Source organism: Thunnus maccoyii, chromosome 9 (assembly GCF_910596095.1).
Source record: "Thunnus maccoyii chromosome 9, fThuMac1.1, whole genome shotgun sequence".
NCBI classification, from domain to species: Eukaryota; Metazoa; Chordata; class Actinopteri; order Scombriformes; family Scombridae; genus Thunnus; species Thunnus maccoyii.
Window position 1 is genome coordinate 2,885,160 of NC_056541.1, and position 15,537 is coordinate 2,900,696.

The following is a 15,537-nucleotide window of genomic DNA, read 5'->3' on the forward strand; positions in this document are numbered from 1 at the left end:
AATTAACCCAAATGTAAGATACACTATAATTAAGAAAATAATAGTAAGAGTATTGCATGACTGCACACAGGCACAAAACAGTTTAACAGTGAATTTCACAGTAAAAAAAGGGAACATTAGTTTGCATTTCTTCTTTTAATACATGTTAAAAAAAACAACCTTTGCATAATAAGTAATGAAATGTAAAACAGATGATAAAAAAAATATGTTGCTAGTTATTGATTTATGCTAACATAATTTAGAAAAAAACAGAAACTTTACATTCAAATGAAACACAGAATGAAATTCAAAATAAAGGTAAAGTTGTGAAGGTCATAAATAAAGCTAAAAGCTTAGATTTCATATAGAACTGTGTAAAAAGTAGAACCTACCACTCACTGATACTGGGGGGAAAAAACTTAAGATATATGTAATAATATCAACAGTGTGTCAAATGCCTGTAATTGCTGTATTCTTACCATTAATGGTAGACGTAATAAAGGGCCACTAACAGTGCTACTTATGGCTACTACTGCTATGACTGAATATTACAGCCCTTTGCTATCTCTATTAAAATTAATTCTACTACAGTTTCTACTTAAACAGCTAAAACCTGTTACCATAAATATACGTACACGCTTTGCTACCTTACATCACTACAGTATTTAAAACACGTCAAATAAGCAGTTTTGTTCTTTTTGAGACCTCTGCATCATTACCCACATCTTCAGTTTGTTCACCGTGTTCAGTATTAGCTAGCTAGCTACATCCGTGAAAAGCAGCAACAGGAAAATGGACAGGTTGTTTTAAGTTGACTCACAGATTTATCAATGGTTAAAATGGCGTATTGCTTTGATCGTCACGACAAACATAAAAATGAACTGCTCCTGGTACCTGCTGCTGTGACTTTCATGTCAACTGATGACAGATTGGATGGATTTGAATCCGCTAACATGGTGCAACACATTGGTAGACTGAATAATGAAGTGAAATTAAATGGCAATTCAATCTGATTGTGAACAAATTTTTATTTCAGCTAACAAAAAGATCACTGTCAAAACTATTGAGCAATGAAAGTGTGTACTTTCTGAAATTTTGTCCCAGTTAGAGCCCAACAGCTAACATTTTTCAGCCAGCATGAGGGACGAATCCTCAACGCCACTTTTCTAAGAAATAAAGCTGACTGGCTAGTGTGCATGACATAACATTTGTTAGCTAGCTATTACAGTCCCAACCCATTATGTTTTCACTTCTCCATTTTGACAGCAACACTGCTCATGGTGCCTTTATCATTAAACGATATGAAGGAAATGTATTGCAATTAATTTCACAATGGCTGTGTCCAAAAACGACACAAAAATTACACAATAGTTCATAATGTCAGTTGCCCTAAAATGACATATTGTTAAGAATACAGCAACAAGTGGACCCATATGCAACACACTGAGACAGAGAAGAAGTTTAAGAGGATTTATTGCAAAAACTTGGATCTATCGATATGAACGAAGGTGAGGTGGTGGGCGGGAGAGGCAGGAGAGCACTGGGGGGGCTGAAGGCAAGCTGAGCAGAGCGGAGCAGCGGGGAGCGAGTGAACCTGTGGCTGAGCAGGCACGAGTGGAGCTTGAGATGGCGATGGAGAGTGGGCAGGCAGTCAGGTGCTTGGAGGGAAGCAGAGCGGTGAACAGGTAGACAGAGAACGGGGTAGTGAGCGTGGCTGAAGAGGAGTCTTGGCAGGCAGGTTAGATGACTGTTGAACGGAGCGAGCTGGCTGGCACACGAGGAGATCTGGAAGCACATGGAGACACACTGGAAAGTTGACCTAAGTATCTAACTACCACTATGGGTGACGACATGATCTGGAAAGACTAGAAGTTGAGCTGAGGTAGATATACTGTTGAATTGATGAGGTAATGATGAGCAGGTGTCTTTCAGTCTTTCATACATTGCTGTTTTAACACCATAAAACATGTAAATCAGACATCTTTGGAGTTGGTGGAAGGTGTGTTTTTTCTCTTTTGATGGTGCTAAGCTAGCAGTTTCCCCCTACTTCTAGTCTTTGTGGTAAGCTAGGCTAAAAACACCTTGACTCTCATCTGACTTTTCATAAGATCACAAACAAGCTTGTTTTAAAAAACGTCAGACAACTTTAGTAGATACCTGGCAGCCAGTCAAAAATGAGCTGTGTCCTCCATGGCTGTGATATAAATACAGTAACATCTCGAGGTTCTTTTCCATGTATGTCGATATATAATTTAGTGCAGCGTTATTCTCAGTCTGTACTGTTCTACAGATGTCAATATGTCCGTGTAGAAATGTCAGCAGACTAATTCCTGGGCATTTATTGGACCTGGTGGCCTCAGTGATTCTGAATTTGAATTGACTGTGTGTCATTGTCATAATATCAAAGCTACAATAAGACACACTGATATATCTGACGGCCCCTCCTCCTCCCCGCTCTTCCTCTTGACACATGTGACTATTCATGTTCCCGCTCTCCTGCCCCCGACCTGTCAGCCCTGTCAATATGATTATTCTTCTCCCTAATTGCAGTCAGAGGAGGAGGAGGAGGAAGGAACGAGGTGGAGGAAAAGAAGGAGAAAGTGATAATTGTCACTGTAGAGGAGGGCGAGACTCTCCGTCGTTACTGTCAGGTCAATATGGCCGACATGGTGATGGTGGTAAGGAGAGCGGAGCTACACATAATGGGAGTGTCGTTAATGTGGTGGAGGAGAGGAGACAAAGAGAGGATGATCTTTCAGAGACGTTACATGTTCTGTACTGTGAACCACTGAGAGCTGCCCAGCATTACTGTTGGAAAGCAAATTTTACTTTGATAGAAGTACTGTTTCTTGACCCCAGGCTGTATATAAAGGTGGACGCAGGATGGTTTAAAGCTCAGAGTTGCAGCTAATGGTTGGCGTCATCTTTTCTGTTTGGAGCCAAGACCTTCCAAATAAGGCGTGCAGGGGTGTTACCTTTCACGCTCTGGAAACACGCCCCGCTACCTCAGACCCAAGCTAACGCTAGCTTACTGGGAACACCGAGCGGTGCACACTGGGGCTAACATTAGCTACTTTAGCTAACGTAACAATCAAGTAACATTAAACTTAGTGAAATATTGCAACAATAGTCCAACTCAGTGTGAGTCCTGGAGCTGAGGACAGCCAACTGTCAATCACAGCTGTCAATCAACGCCTGCATGGCAGACATCGAAGCTACAATAAGTCTTCAAATCTTATTAACGGATCAATAATTTCCAAAATGTCCACCATCACCCTTATTAGAGGGCCTGAATTTATAGACTGAGACCATAGTGACTCGTTGAAAACAATGATTGACTTTGTATTTCTAGAGAGAAGTTCAGGACTTTTGAATGGCCGTCAATAGGAGCATCTAGCAGCCGTCGGTGGCACTTTAAGGTATTTCCACATTGACTTCAGAATCAAGTCGTGGTAGTTCCTGCTTGTTATTGACAGATTTGATTTTAATTCAAGTAAAACTAATCTAATGGAGGTCAGATTTGAGACTTTGAGTTAAGTCAAAATTGAGGACTTTAGACCTGGCTTGGATGTGACAGCTGTGAGACCAACTTCGTCCCTTCTGCGTTTCAGTTCAAGTTAATTCATTTACACATGTGCTTGTACTGTATTTACAGAAGCTGCTTCTGCCACAGTACAGTGCAGAAGATAGAGACACCTCCAGCCTGGACAGCAGACCCTCTACTGTTTATGTCCACTCTGTCACAGTCTTTGAAAGAAATGTAGAGATGAGCAAAAGTTTGAACATTCACAGAAATTATAAACATTTATATTTTATGAATATACTTGTCACACGAGCAGACCTGGCTGTGATTCCTCTCTTCTTTGTCTCAGTATTAATGTGAAAAGTTAACTCCATATTACATGTCTAATAGTTTGAATGTAATGTACAGTAACAACATTAAAGCTAATGTAATACAAGGCCAGTTGACTTGTCATCATGGATTATTATTACATTGTTAGTTGATATGGACAGCATTAGATAATTTTCAATAAACGGTTGCAAATAATTAATGTTCAGGTTCTCTGCAACCATGTTTACCTAAAAACGTACTCATAAGTTGTATCTGTCACATTCAACACTAGTAGTGTATGATATGAAGGAAAAAACACCACATCAGAATTGTATAGAACAAAACTTTATTTTACAAAAGGAGCATGTGATGGACTAAACTAATATCCAGCAGCCACATCCCAACACCTGGATGCTTCTGTCTGAAAACAACTGAACAAGCTGATGCTCCCGTGAACACACCGACGCGGGGCGCCATCACGCTGTCTCTCCTGGCTGGGCAGACTGAGAGGATGATGTTCATCTAAGGAACGGTTGCTGGATGTCCTGCAGCTTCTGCTTCATTCCTGCATCAAGCTTCACTCTCTTCAGACGCCCCGTGTTGCTGCTGTAGTCGTCATCACTCACTGTGATGCAGCTCGCTGCAGGCTGTGGGCCTGTTGATGGACAGAAGTATAACACAACATGTTTCAAAGTTTAAATATTACATATTTCATGTAGGTAGGGTAGTTGCTCATGAGTAAATATATTCTAAAATATCCTTAAGTAAAGCTGGACTGGGTCTTAAGTATTGTTCAGTTATATCACTGGTTATCAACAGCAAGTGTCAAGTGTCCAGCACATACACACGTCCCCACCTCACATATACATTCAAATTCACATTGTAAGCAACCCCAACCTTCCAAGTCTACAGCGTTACTGACCTGCATTAATCTGAAAGAGTGTAGAGTAATGGTTAAACCAAGTGAACTATTTTTACAGTAATACACAGGGCTGTAGATGAGACTAAACACACATAAACACAATTTACATTCATGCTGCAAATGCAATATATTGGTTTCACTTTGCATAACGGTAGGAAGTGGAGATGTGTCGTCCATCTTTATATACAGTCTGTGCATGTAGGTAAGAGAAGGTTAGCATAGTTGGCTTGTGTCATGTAGATTTGATAGGAATCGGTTTCTTCTATCTGGTTCGCCCAGCTGACCAATCTGTCTTCAGACTGATGTAAGGACCACCCACCCAATTAACATACAGAAACAGGGACATGGGGAGGAAAAAAAAGCACCAACTCGCTATCACGGGCCGGGATGGAACTATATACGGTTATAGGCACTCCTCGCTCAGGTCGTGCGCAACAAGGAATTGCAGTGACTACTTAGCCAATTATACATAAAAACCCTATTAGTCGCTAATGGGGAATGTGGAAGATCTGCCTGTGATGCAGAGGCTGAGGAAGAGCAGGCATCACACACCGTCTTCCCCATGAAGATGTTAAAACCTTTGTCTAACTTGTATTTCAGTAATACAATGCGTCCATGTTTTTGTGTTAGTTTATCGATAGTTGTACACTAGCTAACACCATGACTCTAACACTGACTTCACTGCTAAAGTACAGAAATTATTCTTCTAGCATTTTGGCAGTTACTATGCAGCTTCAGATGCATTACCACCACCATGCAGACTGGTTTGCATTAGCATGGACAACCAAGCAGTCGGATATGTAATCTGGCTAACGGAGATACATATGCTGTATGTGTAAATAAGAGTGTCTTAAATCTCATCTGGATTTTATCCAGATTAGAGACATTTTAAACAAATGTCTGAAGTTTAAATGGGGCCAAATATGCTCAATGTTGTTCAGAAACTTTGTGCTCATACTTGACTGGTTTTAACAACTGTGCTCTTTACTTTCTGCAACTCTTTTTGCATCTGTATTTCCTCAATAGTGAACATTATCAGAAGGCAAACCACAGCACCTGCTGCTTCACCTGCTTCACAAACCTCAGGGGAAAAGTGACAGAGTCAACATGGTTATTTAAAAAAATGTATCACCAGCTTTCAAAACTGTTAAATTAATTGTTCATCAGTGTCATCATTTTAATAGTCAGCATTTATACCTGACAGACTTGCAGGCTGACTAAAGCTCATGAAGCCTTGTGTCTTGGAGGGAAGACAGCTCTAACAAATTATGTGTTCTGTAAAAGTTATAAAGCTGCTTTTTAGAAAAAGGAACAGTGTTGGATTACAACTTCAAAAGGCCGAGAGGTCTGAGTTCAAACTACAGTAGATTGTTTTACTGCAGACCATTTTCCAAAGTTTTCGAAATGATTTCTAACCTTCCAGGCACAGATAGCGTGAACTAACAGCATGTTGAAAGAAGCACATCAGCAGCAGCAGCTTCAGTCCTCCCACTGGGACAGTTTAGGCACAGTCCTGCTGTGTGGTAACCCAACATTTTGGCAGCACTCATAGTCTAACACACTATCACTGGAGTAATGCAAAAGAAAGAAAGTAGACTTGAAGCTTGGAAAGACACTTTGGGTCATAGTTGTGCATGTATAGCATGAATGAAAGCCATGCTAGTGGTGGCTGTTTTGATGGCAGTCAGTTGGTCCACCACATTCATGGTTACCAGACGAAGAATCCTACTAACCTTGGTGATCCTCTGACCTTCTCTAGCGCTCCCATGATAGTGAGATTTGTTATTTTGAGTGAAATGTTTCAACAATTACTGGATGGATTGGCATGAAATTTGGTTCACAAATTCATGTTCCGCCTGGGATGAATTGTAATAACTTTGGTGTTTCTCTGACTTTTCTTCTAGTGCCACCATCACATTAAAATTTAAATTTATTCAAAACGTTGGTTTTTAACCAAATACCTGCAAAACATTCCCATCAGCCTCAGCTGTATTTTGTTTTTAGTGCCAATCAGTGGTGGAAAGTAATTAAGAACATTTACTCAGGTACTGTCCTTAAGTACAAATTTAAGGTATTTGTACTTCACTTGAGTATTTCCATGTGATGCTACTTTATACTTCCACTCCACTACAGTTCAGAGGGAAATATTGTACTTTCTACTCCACTACATTTATTTGACAGCTTTAGTTACTTTTCAGATGAAGATTTTACATAAAATAATCTACCCCAAGTATCTAAAAATTGGCTCCACATTGATAAACTATGAGATTAAAATGCTTTTACATGTATTTGTTAGTGATAAAAATAAACAATATAACATAATATAATAATGCATATATAGGCTAATACATAAAACAGTCTGCATGATGAGTACTTTTACTTTTGATTCTTTAAATACATTTTGGTGATAATACTTATGTATTTTTACTTAAGTAACATTTTTAATTCAGAACTTTTACTTGTAATGTAGTATTTTTAGACAACAGTATTTCTACATTTACTTCTACTTTTATGAGTCTTCCACCACTGGTGCCAATTTACAAATGCTAGCAAATAAACTAAAGATAAACTAAGTTGTGAATTTGGCAAACATACCTGCTTAAACAGGAACTCGGATTTGAAACATTAAAGCTTGTAGTGTTGGAGTGCTACTGTATATGTGAAAAAAAACCTGCAGGTAGCTGTGTGAAATCTGATAAATTGAAGTGATGTCACTTTAGTCAGCATTGGTTTGGGCTGAAACTGACCATTATGAGCTTGATAGTTTTATAGGAGTGCAATGCTAAATCTGTGGAGGACTCTTTTAACACTAACATGTTAGCATTGTCCTTGTGAGCATATTAGCATGCTGATGTCAGCATTTAGCTCTCAGCACAGCTATGCCTAACCAGGCACTAGCATAGCTGTATACTCTTAGTCTTGTTTAACGTTCATTACCAACGTTTTTTCATGATTTATTTTCACATTATGTCTAGTTTTTGGACCATCAGACTTCTTTTTAGTGATGTCACCATGTTTCCAGTTCTCAGGTATTGAAGGGGACATATTCTGCTTTTCTGTTAATTATATCCTGTTATGAGGTGAACGTATGCAGAAATGTTGCCTGCAAGTCAAAAGTCAGGGCATGAACCTGCTCTGGATGCTTCATTTGCAACATTTTATTTCTACCTTGTTGACGAGCTGACGTCGGCTCATCACACATGCCCATAAAGGGCCATCCGTTCTGTGACCTTGGTTGCTAATGTTGTTGCTAAGGGTGTTTTTAAGGTTTTTCCAAGTGTTGTTCACGTTGTCCATTCTCATATTTCGGGTCAGATTTCGGCTCCAACACGTACAAATGTATTTGAAAGGTTGATATTTGATGTAAAGAAGGAGAAAAAGAAGTGAAATCCTGCTACCGGAGCCAGAGGAAGCTTCCTGAAGCTGACCAATCAGAACAGAGTGGGCTCATCAGGAGGTGGGGCCTTAAAGAGACAGGAGCTAAAACGGCCTGTTTCAGACAGAGGCTGAACTGAGGGGCTGCATAAAGGACTAGTAGAAGATAAATAAGGAGTTTTTAACTGTAAATCATGCAAAGATATTTCAGAATATAAATATACGCCTGAAAATGTGCAGAATATGTCACCTTTAACTTCATGAGTACAATATATGATCACTGATGGAATTGCTGGATAAAACTACGAATGTAAGACTGAAACTATAATAAACCCACAGTTATCCTTTAATATCAGCCTGAATCTGGTACTACGGTTGTGTAGTGGTTGTGTAGTGGTTGTATCGTGGTTAGCTGAGTTTGGGGTTGTGTGCAGGTTAGCTGTTAGTTCTCAGGGCAGCTCTCTCTCTCTCTCTGATGATGTGTTTGCTGCTGACCTTTAAACAACTCTGTCCCATCATCCTCTGCTTCTCTTACAGAAGCCCATAGGGAGCTCACACACACACACACACACACACACACACACACACACACACACACAGAGAGAAAGGATCTTGCAAACACACACACTCATGCATGTAAATAGGCTTTTGCTGGCGTGGGAATACACACAGTATACATGTAAGAGTGTGCACACACACTCATGCTCCACACACACACACACACACACACACACACACACACACACAGAGGCATCACTGTCTGAGGTTTGGTGGTAATGAGGCCTGTCATCCTTCCACACAGCCTCTCTCCCTCCCTCTTTCTCTTTCTTTCTTTCTTTTTTCATTGATCCACTAACAGATCCCCAATATAACAACTAGCAGTCGCTGTGGGAGCCTCCCCTCTTTCCTCCTCCTCCTCCTCCTCCTCCTCCTCCTCCTCGACACGCATCCCTCCGGACCATTTAAAAACCTACCACCACTTTCTCTCTCTGTCTCCCCGCGTCTCTCTATCGCTTTCTATTTCTCTCTCTTTCGTCCTCCTAAACCCTCTCTGCCCTGCGTCTCTCTCCGGCTCTCTGCTGGTTCGCCGGGTTCAGACAGTCTTGTTATAACAGCTGACAAACAGAGAAGGGGGTTTCTCTGCGGCGTGCTGAGTGGAGGTGGTGGATGTTTTAAGGTGGTAGTTTGTCCGTCTGTCCGTCCGTCCATCTCACCTGGTGGTCCGCCGGAAAAATAAAACAACAGCAGCCAGAAAACACAGACTCAGCTGAGATGTTTCAGAGAGGAACAGGATCAGAAAATGACGTTTCTGAGCGTTTGTGAAAGATCCGACCTGTCTTTGTTTACATTTTACATATTTGTCTGTATATGAATTTATAAATCACATCTGGACCCTTTTAAAACTATTAATTGCTGCAGTGATTCATCAGTCAACAGATAAATTAATCAGCGACTGTTAATAATTGCATAATCATTTTTTAAACAAAAAAAACAGATGTGAGGATTTGAAGCTTTTCTGTGTCGGACATGATTGTAAACAGAATATATTTAGATTTTTAGACTGTTTATCAGACAAAACAAGACATTTGAAGATGGATATTTTTCATAATGATCTGACATTTTCATAGACAAAACCTTTAATCAATTAATTGCGAAAATAAGCCCACAGATTAATCGATAATAAAAATAATCACCCCGTTAATACCACAGCAGTGTAGGCTAAATTGTATCTTGAATTAAATATGACTTGTACATTTACGTCAATGCTACATCTCTTTGGACAAACACATTAATAAACTAACGGGATAAATCTGGTTAAAAAAATGAACGTTTTGCAGATTTCTGGGTTACATACAGTATAACTATTGTATAGCAGGTGATAATTCTACTTTATGTTTCCTCTCATGTATGTTGATAGGTGATATAATGCGCTCCACCACCACCTCAATAATAAACATAAAGTAGAATTATCACCTTTCTGACAATGTCAACAAAAACTGAAAATGTTTAAGTTTCATAAATGTAGAATTTATGTCCGAGCTGTTGTGTTGGATCGCATTAAACTGTACAGGTGTTCCTATAGTGGTGAGTGTATAATAATAACATTTAAACATCTATGTTTAAACGTGAAGTTGATGAAACAATGCTTAAATGTCACACAGACATCTATAAAACTTCAACCTTTCAACCAAGTTCAACAAAGTTTAAATCTAGATGTCTTCAGATGGGTGATTTGGCTGTAACTGTGTCTCATAGAGATTATATTTATATGCTATTAAACTGCAGCAGTTTTCTGTCAACATATTGAGAAGGTGTGTTAACGCATCTGACAAGTTGCACAATACTGAACATGTGAGTCAAATGTTTGTTTTTGTTTTCTTGCACTACAATATCTGCTTGTAGTAACTACAGCAATGTTTTATGATTATGTTTAGACAGTGTGTGGGCTTTAAACCCTGGCAAGCGCCAAATATCAGCAGTTTCCTTTAAAAGTATCAGTGAGTATCAGCTTTTTTAAAAGTCGTGTTGAACCCGAATGACTGAATGCAATATATAAGACGAATAAAATCTGTTTTCCAACAGTATAAATGTGAAAAATACAAGAGGAAAGACAGAGATTTGACTACATGAAAGCCTTCCTGATGATCAGAGCTGAGACCCGTCCACAGCGTCGGGCTGCTCGTCACCTTGAGCTGTTTTGAACCAATCAGGTGTCAATACTGAAAATCAGGAATATTTTCTTAATTTGTTGGGAGATCTGACTTTTCAGAGCGGACGGCGCTGATATATTTCACTGTTTTCTGTCGACTTCCTGTCTTCCTCCAGAGATTTCTGCTCCGCTCTGACCTTTGTGTTCGGAGATGTTTTCCTCCCGTGTGTGTGTGTGTGTGAAGGTGTGTGTGTGTGTGTGTGTGTGAAGGTGTGTGTGTGTGTGTGTGTGTGTGTTGTAGAACAGGGGAAAACAAATCACCCGCTGTAGTTCTCATTAGCAGCAGTTTTGTGTCAGCGCTGAGAGATCAGCTGTCAGCTCTCGCGCCTTCCTCTGCAGCTTCACCTTTTACCGACGATAATTACACCGTTTAACGCCAACGCTTCTCAAACGGCGGCCTGGAGACCTACAACTGGTTCAACTAAGAGACAAAAATAGGTCTCTGCATTATTCAGGACAAAGTTACAGTCTGAATGTATAAAGAGTGTTTTCACACCCAGGAAGCTTGTCACCGTGACGGAAAAAATGTTACCAGATTTCAAACATAAAGTTCTCGTATCTAAAAGTCAAATAGTTTGTCAGTCATTACAAAAACAACCATTAAACCATAACAAACATGATTCATATGATTGTTTTCTGTTCTGTTATAAGGTTTGGTGCGTTTTAGGCGACTAAGGTTAGAGAAAGGTCATGGTTACAGTTAAAAGAAACCAGAAATGATTGTTTTGTAGGAGACAAACCACCGTCTCTGGTGTCAAAGACGTTGAACGTTCAACCATTCATCCCGACCTTTAATGGCGCTATAACTTCTTTATGCTACGTCCTCCTTTGCTTCAGACAGATAACAATTATTATTGCACAACAAGAAGAAGTCACTTACCAGAAAATAATTATATTTTTTGAAATAATACAACTATTTTTAAGCATTTCAAGAAACAACCTGATGCTGTTTACTCCTGGTGAGGACATGGTGACATTCTTCTTCTGGGTTAAACAAAAAGGAAGAAGATTATAAAACCGTAGCTAGCCAAACATCTTTAGATGAAACTTACTAATAAATTTAAATTTCACTCATACTTTGAGCAAGAGCATTAATATGTGGAGCTGGTAGATATGTTTTTGTGTGAGTAGTGGTGAATATGTTGACAAGGATCACACATTAAACTGCCCACAATCAACAGATAAGACAGAAGACTTTGTCTCAGTTTGTTTTCTAACAGCGTTTATTGTAGAAAACATACCTGTTGGCACTTTCTTCTACTGTTGAAATTAATGAAAGCAGAACTTCTGATATGTTTGTTAATGAGGTTTTGAATGCTGCATCAGTCATAGTTTAGAGATTATAGGAAACGTTACCATGGTAACAGAAATCACAGGATTAACAGTATGAGTTCACCGACCAACAATATACCTCTGACACAAAGTACAATATTTCATATCATTACAGACTGGACAGTTTCAGTACAGTATTAACACTCATTTTCACATTTTTTTTGAACATTTTCATCCTGTGCAGCTTGTGCTGTTGTTTTTGCAAACATGATATGGTGCATAATGCAGCAGGAAGAAAAGATACTTTACCTTCATTTAATCAAAACATCATGAAAAGATGTAATGGAATGATAAAAACATATATATATATTTATTTTTGCTACTACGGCATTTGACACTTGCTACAGTTTGAGTTTGTTTTGCATATGTTTGTTAACAGGCATTTTGCTACTATTGAAATGAATATATTTAAGTATTGATTAAATGCATAGAAAGTGCAAGAAATTTGGCAAATGAAGAACGATTTGGCAATATAAGAAAATGAGGAGCTACATTATTCTGTAAGTGCAAGTTTCCATGTCATCAGTCATGTTTGAGTCACAGCACCAATCCTCTGTTAATATTAAATTTGATATTTAGGGATAATGCTAACTGGCTCCATCCACTAAACGTATAAGTATGCTAACGTTTAAAATGATTAGCATAAACCACAGTGAACCTGATAAATATTGAAAACCTTATATCTCCAAGTGATTTTAAATATAACATGCTCATCTATGAGAGGTCCTTTTACATGCAGGCAAAAATATTACCAGCAAAGTTGTAGCAGATAAAATAAAAGCCATGTTTCAGAGGAACGAAATTCTCGCCAGTATGTGTATTTTTTTTTTTTGATATGTTCTTTAAATGACATGCAAATTGATCACAATAAAAATCATACTCTGTGTAAAACTTTTTGGTTAAAATGGCCACTAAACACCAAAATTTTAGGACAATGTTGTAGGTATAAACATGACAATTTTTGGCTACAATCCTGAAAAAGTGGCCATTTTGGTGATATAAGGTTTTCACCTGAGCAGAGATTATGTGCCAAAAGAACTTCTTTACTATCTATAATGAATTGTGTCTGAATTTTTGTCTGTTTTCCAAAACCAGTTAGCATTGTAGGTTTAGGTAACACGTCTCTAAGGCCCCATTTACACTTATCATCACAAGTATCTTGTGTCCGGATAAAATCCAGATTAGAGCTAATGCTTTCATTTGATCTCCGTTGGCCAGATCACAAATCTGATTACAATCCGTCTTGTTTTCCCCCGGCTGCATGAACATTAGGGTCAGCTCTACTCCGGTCCAGACAGTGGTAATAATGCTCCTGAGGCTGTTTGGTTAAATGTAAATGGGGTCTAATTTACCACAGATTTAGTTTCTTTGACCTGTAGTTGATAAAAATCCACAGATGTCCGTTAATCAGTGACTGATGTGTTCTGTTATTAATTTATAATAAATAAATATCTCTGCACACAGTAGAGATCAATCAGAAGTCACCTTCACCTTTAGCAGCTAAGTAAAACCACAGTTGTTGAGTCATGAGGAAAATAAAGTGTTTGTTAGCATGTTGCAACTAGCTGTTAACATGCTCACGTTTAGCATGTAGCATTTAGCCTTTCTAACATGTCACAGTTAGCATGTAGACATGTTAATGTTTGGTATGTGTTGCTTATTGCGTTAGCTTGCTATTAGCGCTGGGTATCGAACCTCAATACTGTTTTGGTAGTGACTGAAATGGGTCTGTAGTATCAAAAACAAGTACTAGAAATATAGCAAATCTCGCAGATTTTTAGTCTTGTTTACTTATTATTTCATCAGATATTTATTGATTTAAATCATAAGGCAATTTTTGTCTTATTTTCTTTTGTACAAAGTAAAGTACAGTTGTTTTGTGTTAGGGAGAAAGTTAAGCAGTGATGAATTTGAGAACTTAAATAAAATACTATATTATTATATTCAAATATGATTTTGAAGAAAACATGTTTATATTCCTGAAAGTATGGTATTGAAAAATGTATTAATTTTGTATTAGTACCAAAACTCAGTTATATCAACCTTGGTATTGAAAATTTTCAAATGACACCCAACCCTTGCTAGCAAGCTAACGTTAGCATGTTAGTAACATAATGCATTGAAAATTTTAAGATGGCAAACTGCAAATGGGACTTCTGATTGACCACCAGTGTTTACATCAATAATCACAGACTGTCTTCATCCTTCTAACAGTGGTTTTACCCTCCATGTTTTAATCTACCAGCCCTCCACCTCCACCACGAAGGGCTCTTTGACGGGGATCCGGCCGCTGTTGACGATGACACACTCGGTGTACGGCAGGTTCCTGTCGTTGGTGTCCTGAAGCTCGATGGTGTGAACCACAGCCTGCCGGAGGAGATGGACGGAGGAGAGTCAGAAATACTCAACACACAGTAAGTACATTTACTCAAGTACTGTCTTTAGAACAACTTTGAGGTACTTGTACTTTACTTGAGTATTTCCATGTGATGCTACTTCTACATTTCAGAGGGAAATATTGTACTTTCTACTCCACTACATTTATTTGACAGCTTTAGTTACTTTTCAGATGAAGATTTGACACAATGGATAATATAACAAGCTTTTAAAATACAACACATTGTTAAAGATGAAACCAGTGGTTTCCAACCTTTTTGTCTTTTGACGTCTTACAGAAAGCAGTGTGTAGTCGGGGTCACATTTCACATGTCTATGAGTTGTTAACAGCTCCACCAAATAGTGATTTTTCCCTCTAAACTTCTTACATGCTTTCATTTCAATAAATGTTCAAATGATCCAATATTTCAGCAAAAATCAAAGATTAGAGAAAAAGTCCAAAAACTGAAAACAGATTTGTGTATCAGAACTTTGTTTTTTCTTCTTTCCTCTCCTGTTAATCACGCTTCGTTGCTTGTTGCTACATCAACCATCAGTTATGAAGCTTCATGTTCAAAATACATTAATATTGCTTTATCTTTGTTTAAATTAGGTATTCATTTTTACTGCCCAACACAGCAGTTAATACTGATTTGTGTTAAAAAAAAAAAAATCTCAAAAACACATTTAAGCTTTTCTGAAAGACTGCTGGCTATCAGCAGAGTAAACTCAGTAAAACAAAAGGTTAAAAGGAGGTGGGACTTATCCCATTCCCACCTTCCTCTACCTGTCCTGGACTACTTCCTGTGTGGGTGGAGCTCCTGAATCTATACAGGAAGCCAGTTCACCTGTGGTAAAACTTTCTGAACAAAGAAGCAGGACTCATGTGGATGTACTTTTCCCTTGTGATAGTTTAGGCTGTGTGAATGAACTATAATTTTAGTTTGTTTGATAGCTTAAGAATAAATGTATCTATTTAGAAACTTTAAGTATTCTGGCAATAATAATCTA

General features: G+C 38.4%; 1 protein-coding gene and 1 long non-coding RNA gene across 13 annotated transcripts in view; both read left to right on the forward strand.

The window, feature by feature from the left end:
• Nucleotides 1-1,757: 1,757 nt before the first annotated feature.
• Nucleotides 1,758-4,029, forward strand: LOC121903433. The gene is made up of 2 exons (XR_006098046.1): nt 1,758-1,861; nt 3,635-4,029. It is a non-coding gene; the product is annotated as an uncharacterized LOC121903433 (long non-coding RNA).
• A 7,090-nt stretch (nt 4,030-11,119) lies between these two features.
• The window catches only part of prdm6 (PR domain containing 6), a 144,984-nt gene continuing 140,566 nt past the window's right edge, over nt 11,120-15,537 (forward strand). For 10 of the 12 annotated variants that reach the window (XR_006098028.1, XM_042420349.1, XM_042420353.1 and 7 more), the window contains exons 1-2: nt 12,917-13,482; nt 14,396-14,564. Coding sequence is in view for 11 of the 12 variants with exons in the window: in XM_042420349.1 (XP_042276283.1) it covers nt 14,530-14,564 (35 nt within the window). In the remaining variant the exon portion in view is untranslated. Of the gene's footprint in view, nt 11,257-12,916; nt 13,483-14,395; nt 14,565-15,537 lie in introns of those variants that run through there. The other 2 variants (XM_042420344.1, XM_042420343.1) reach the window with 2 other exon arrangements.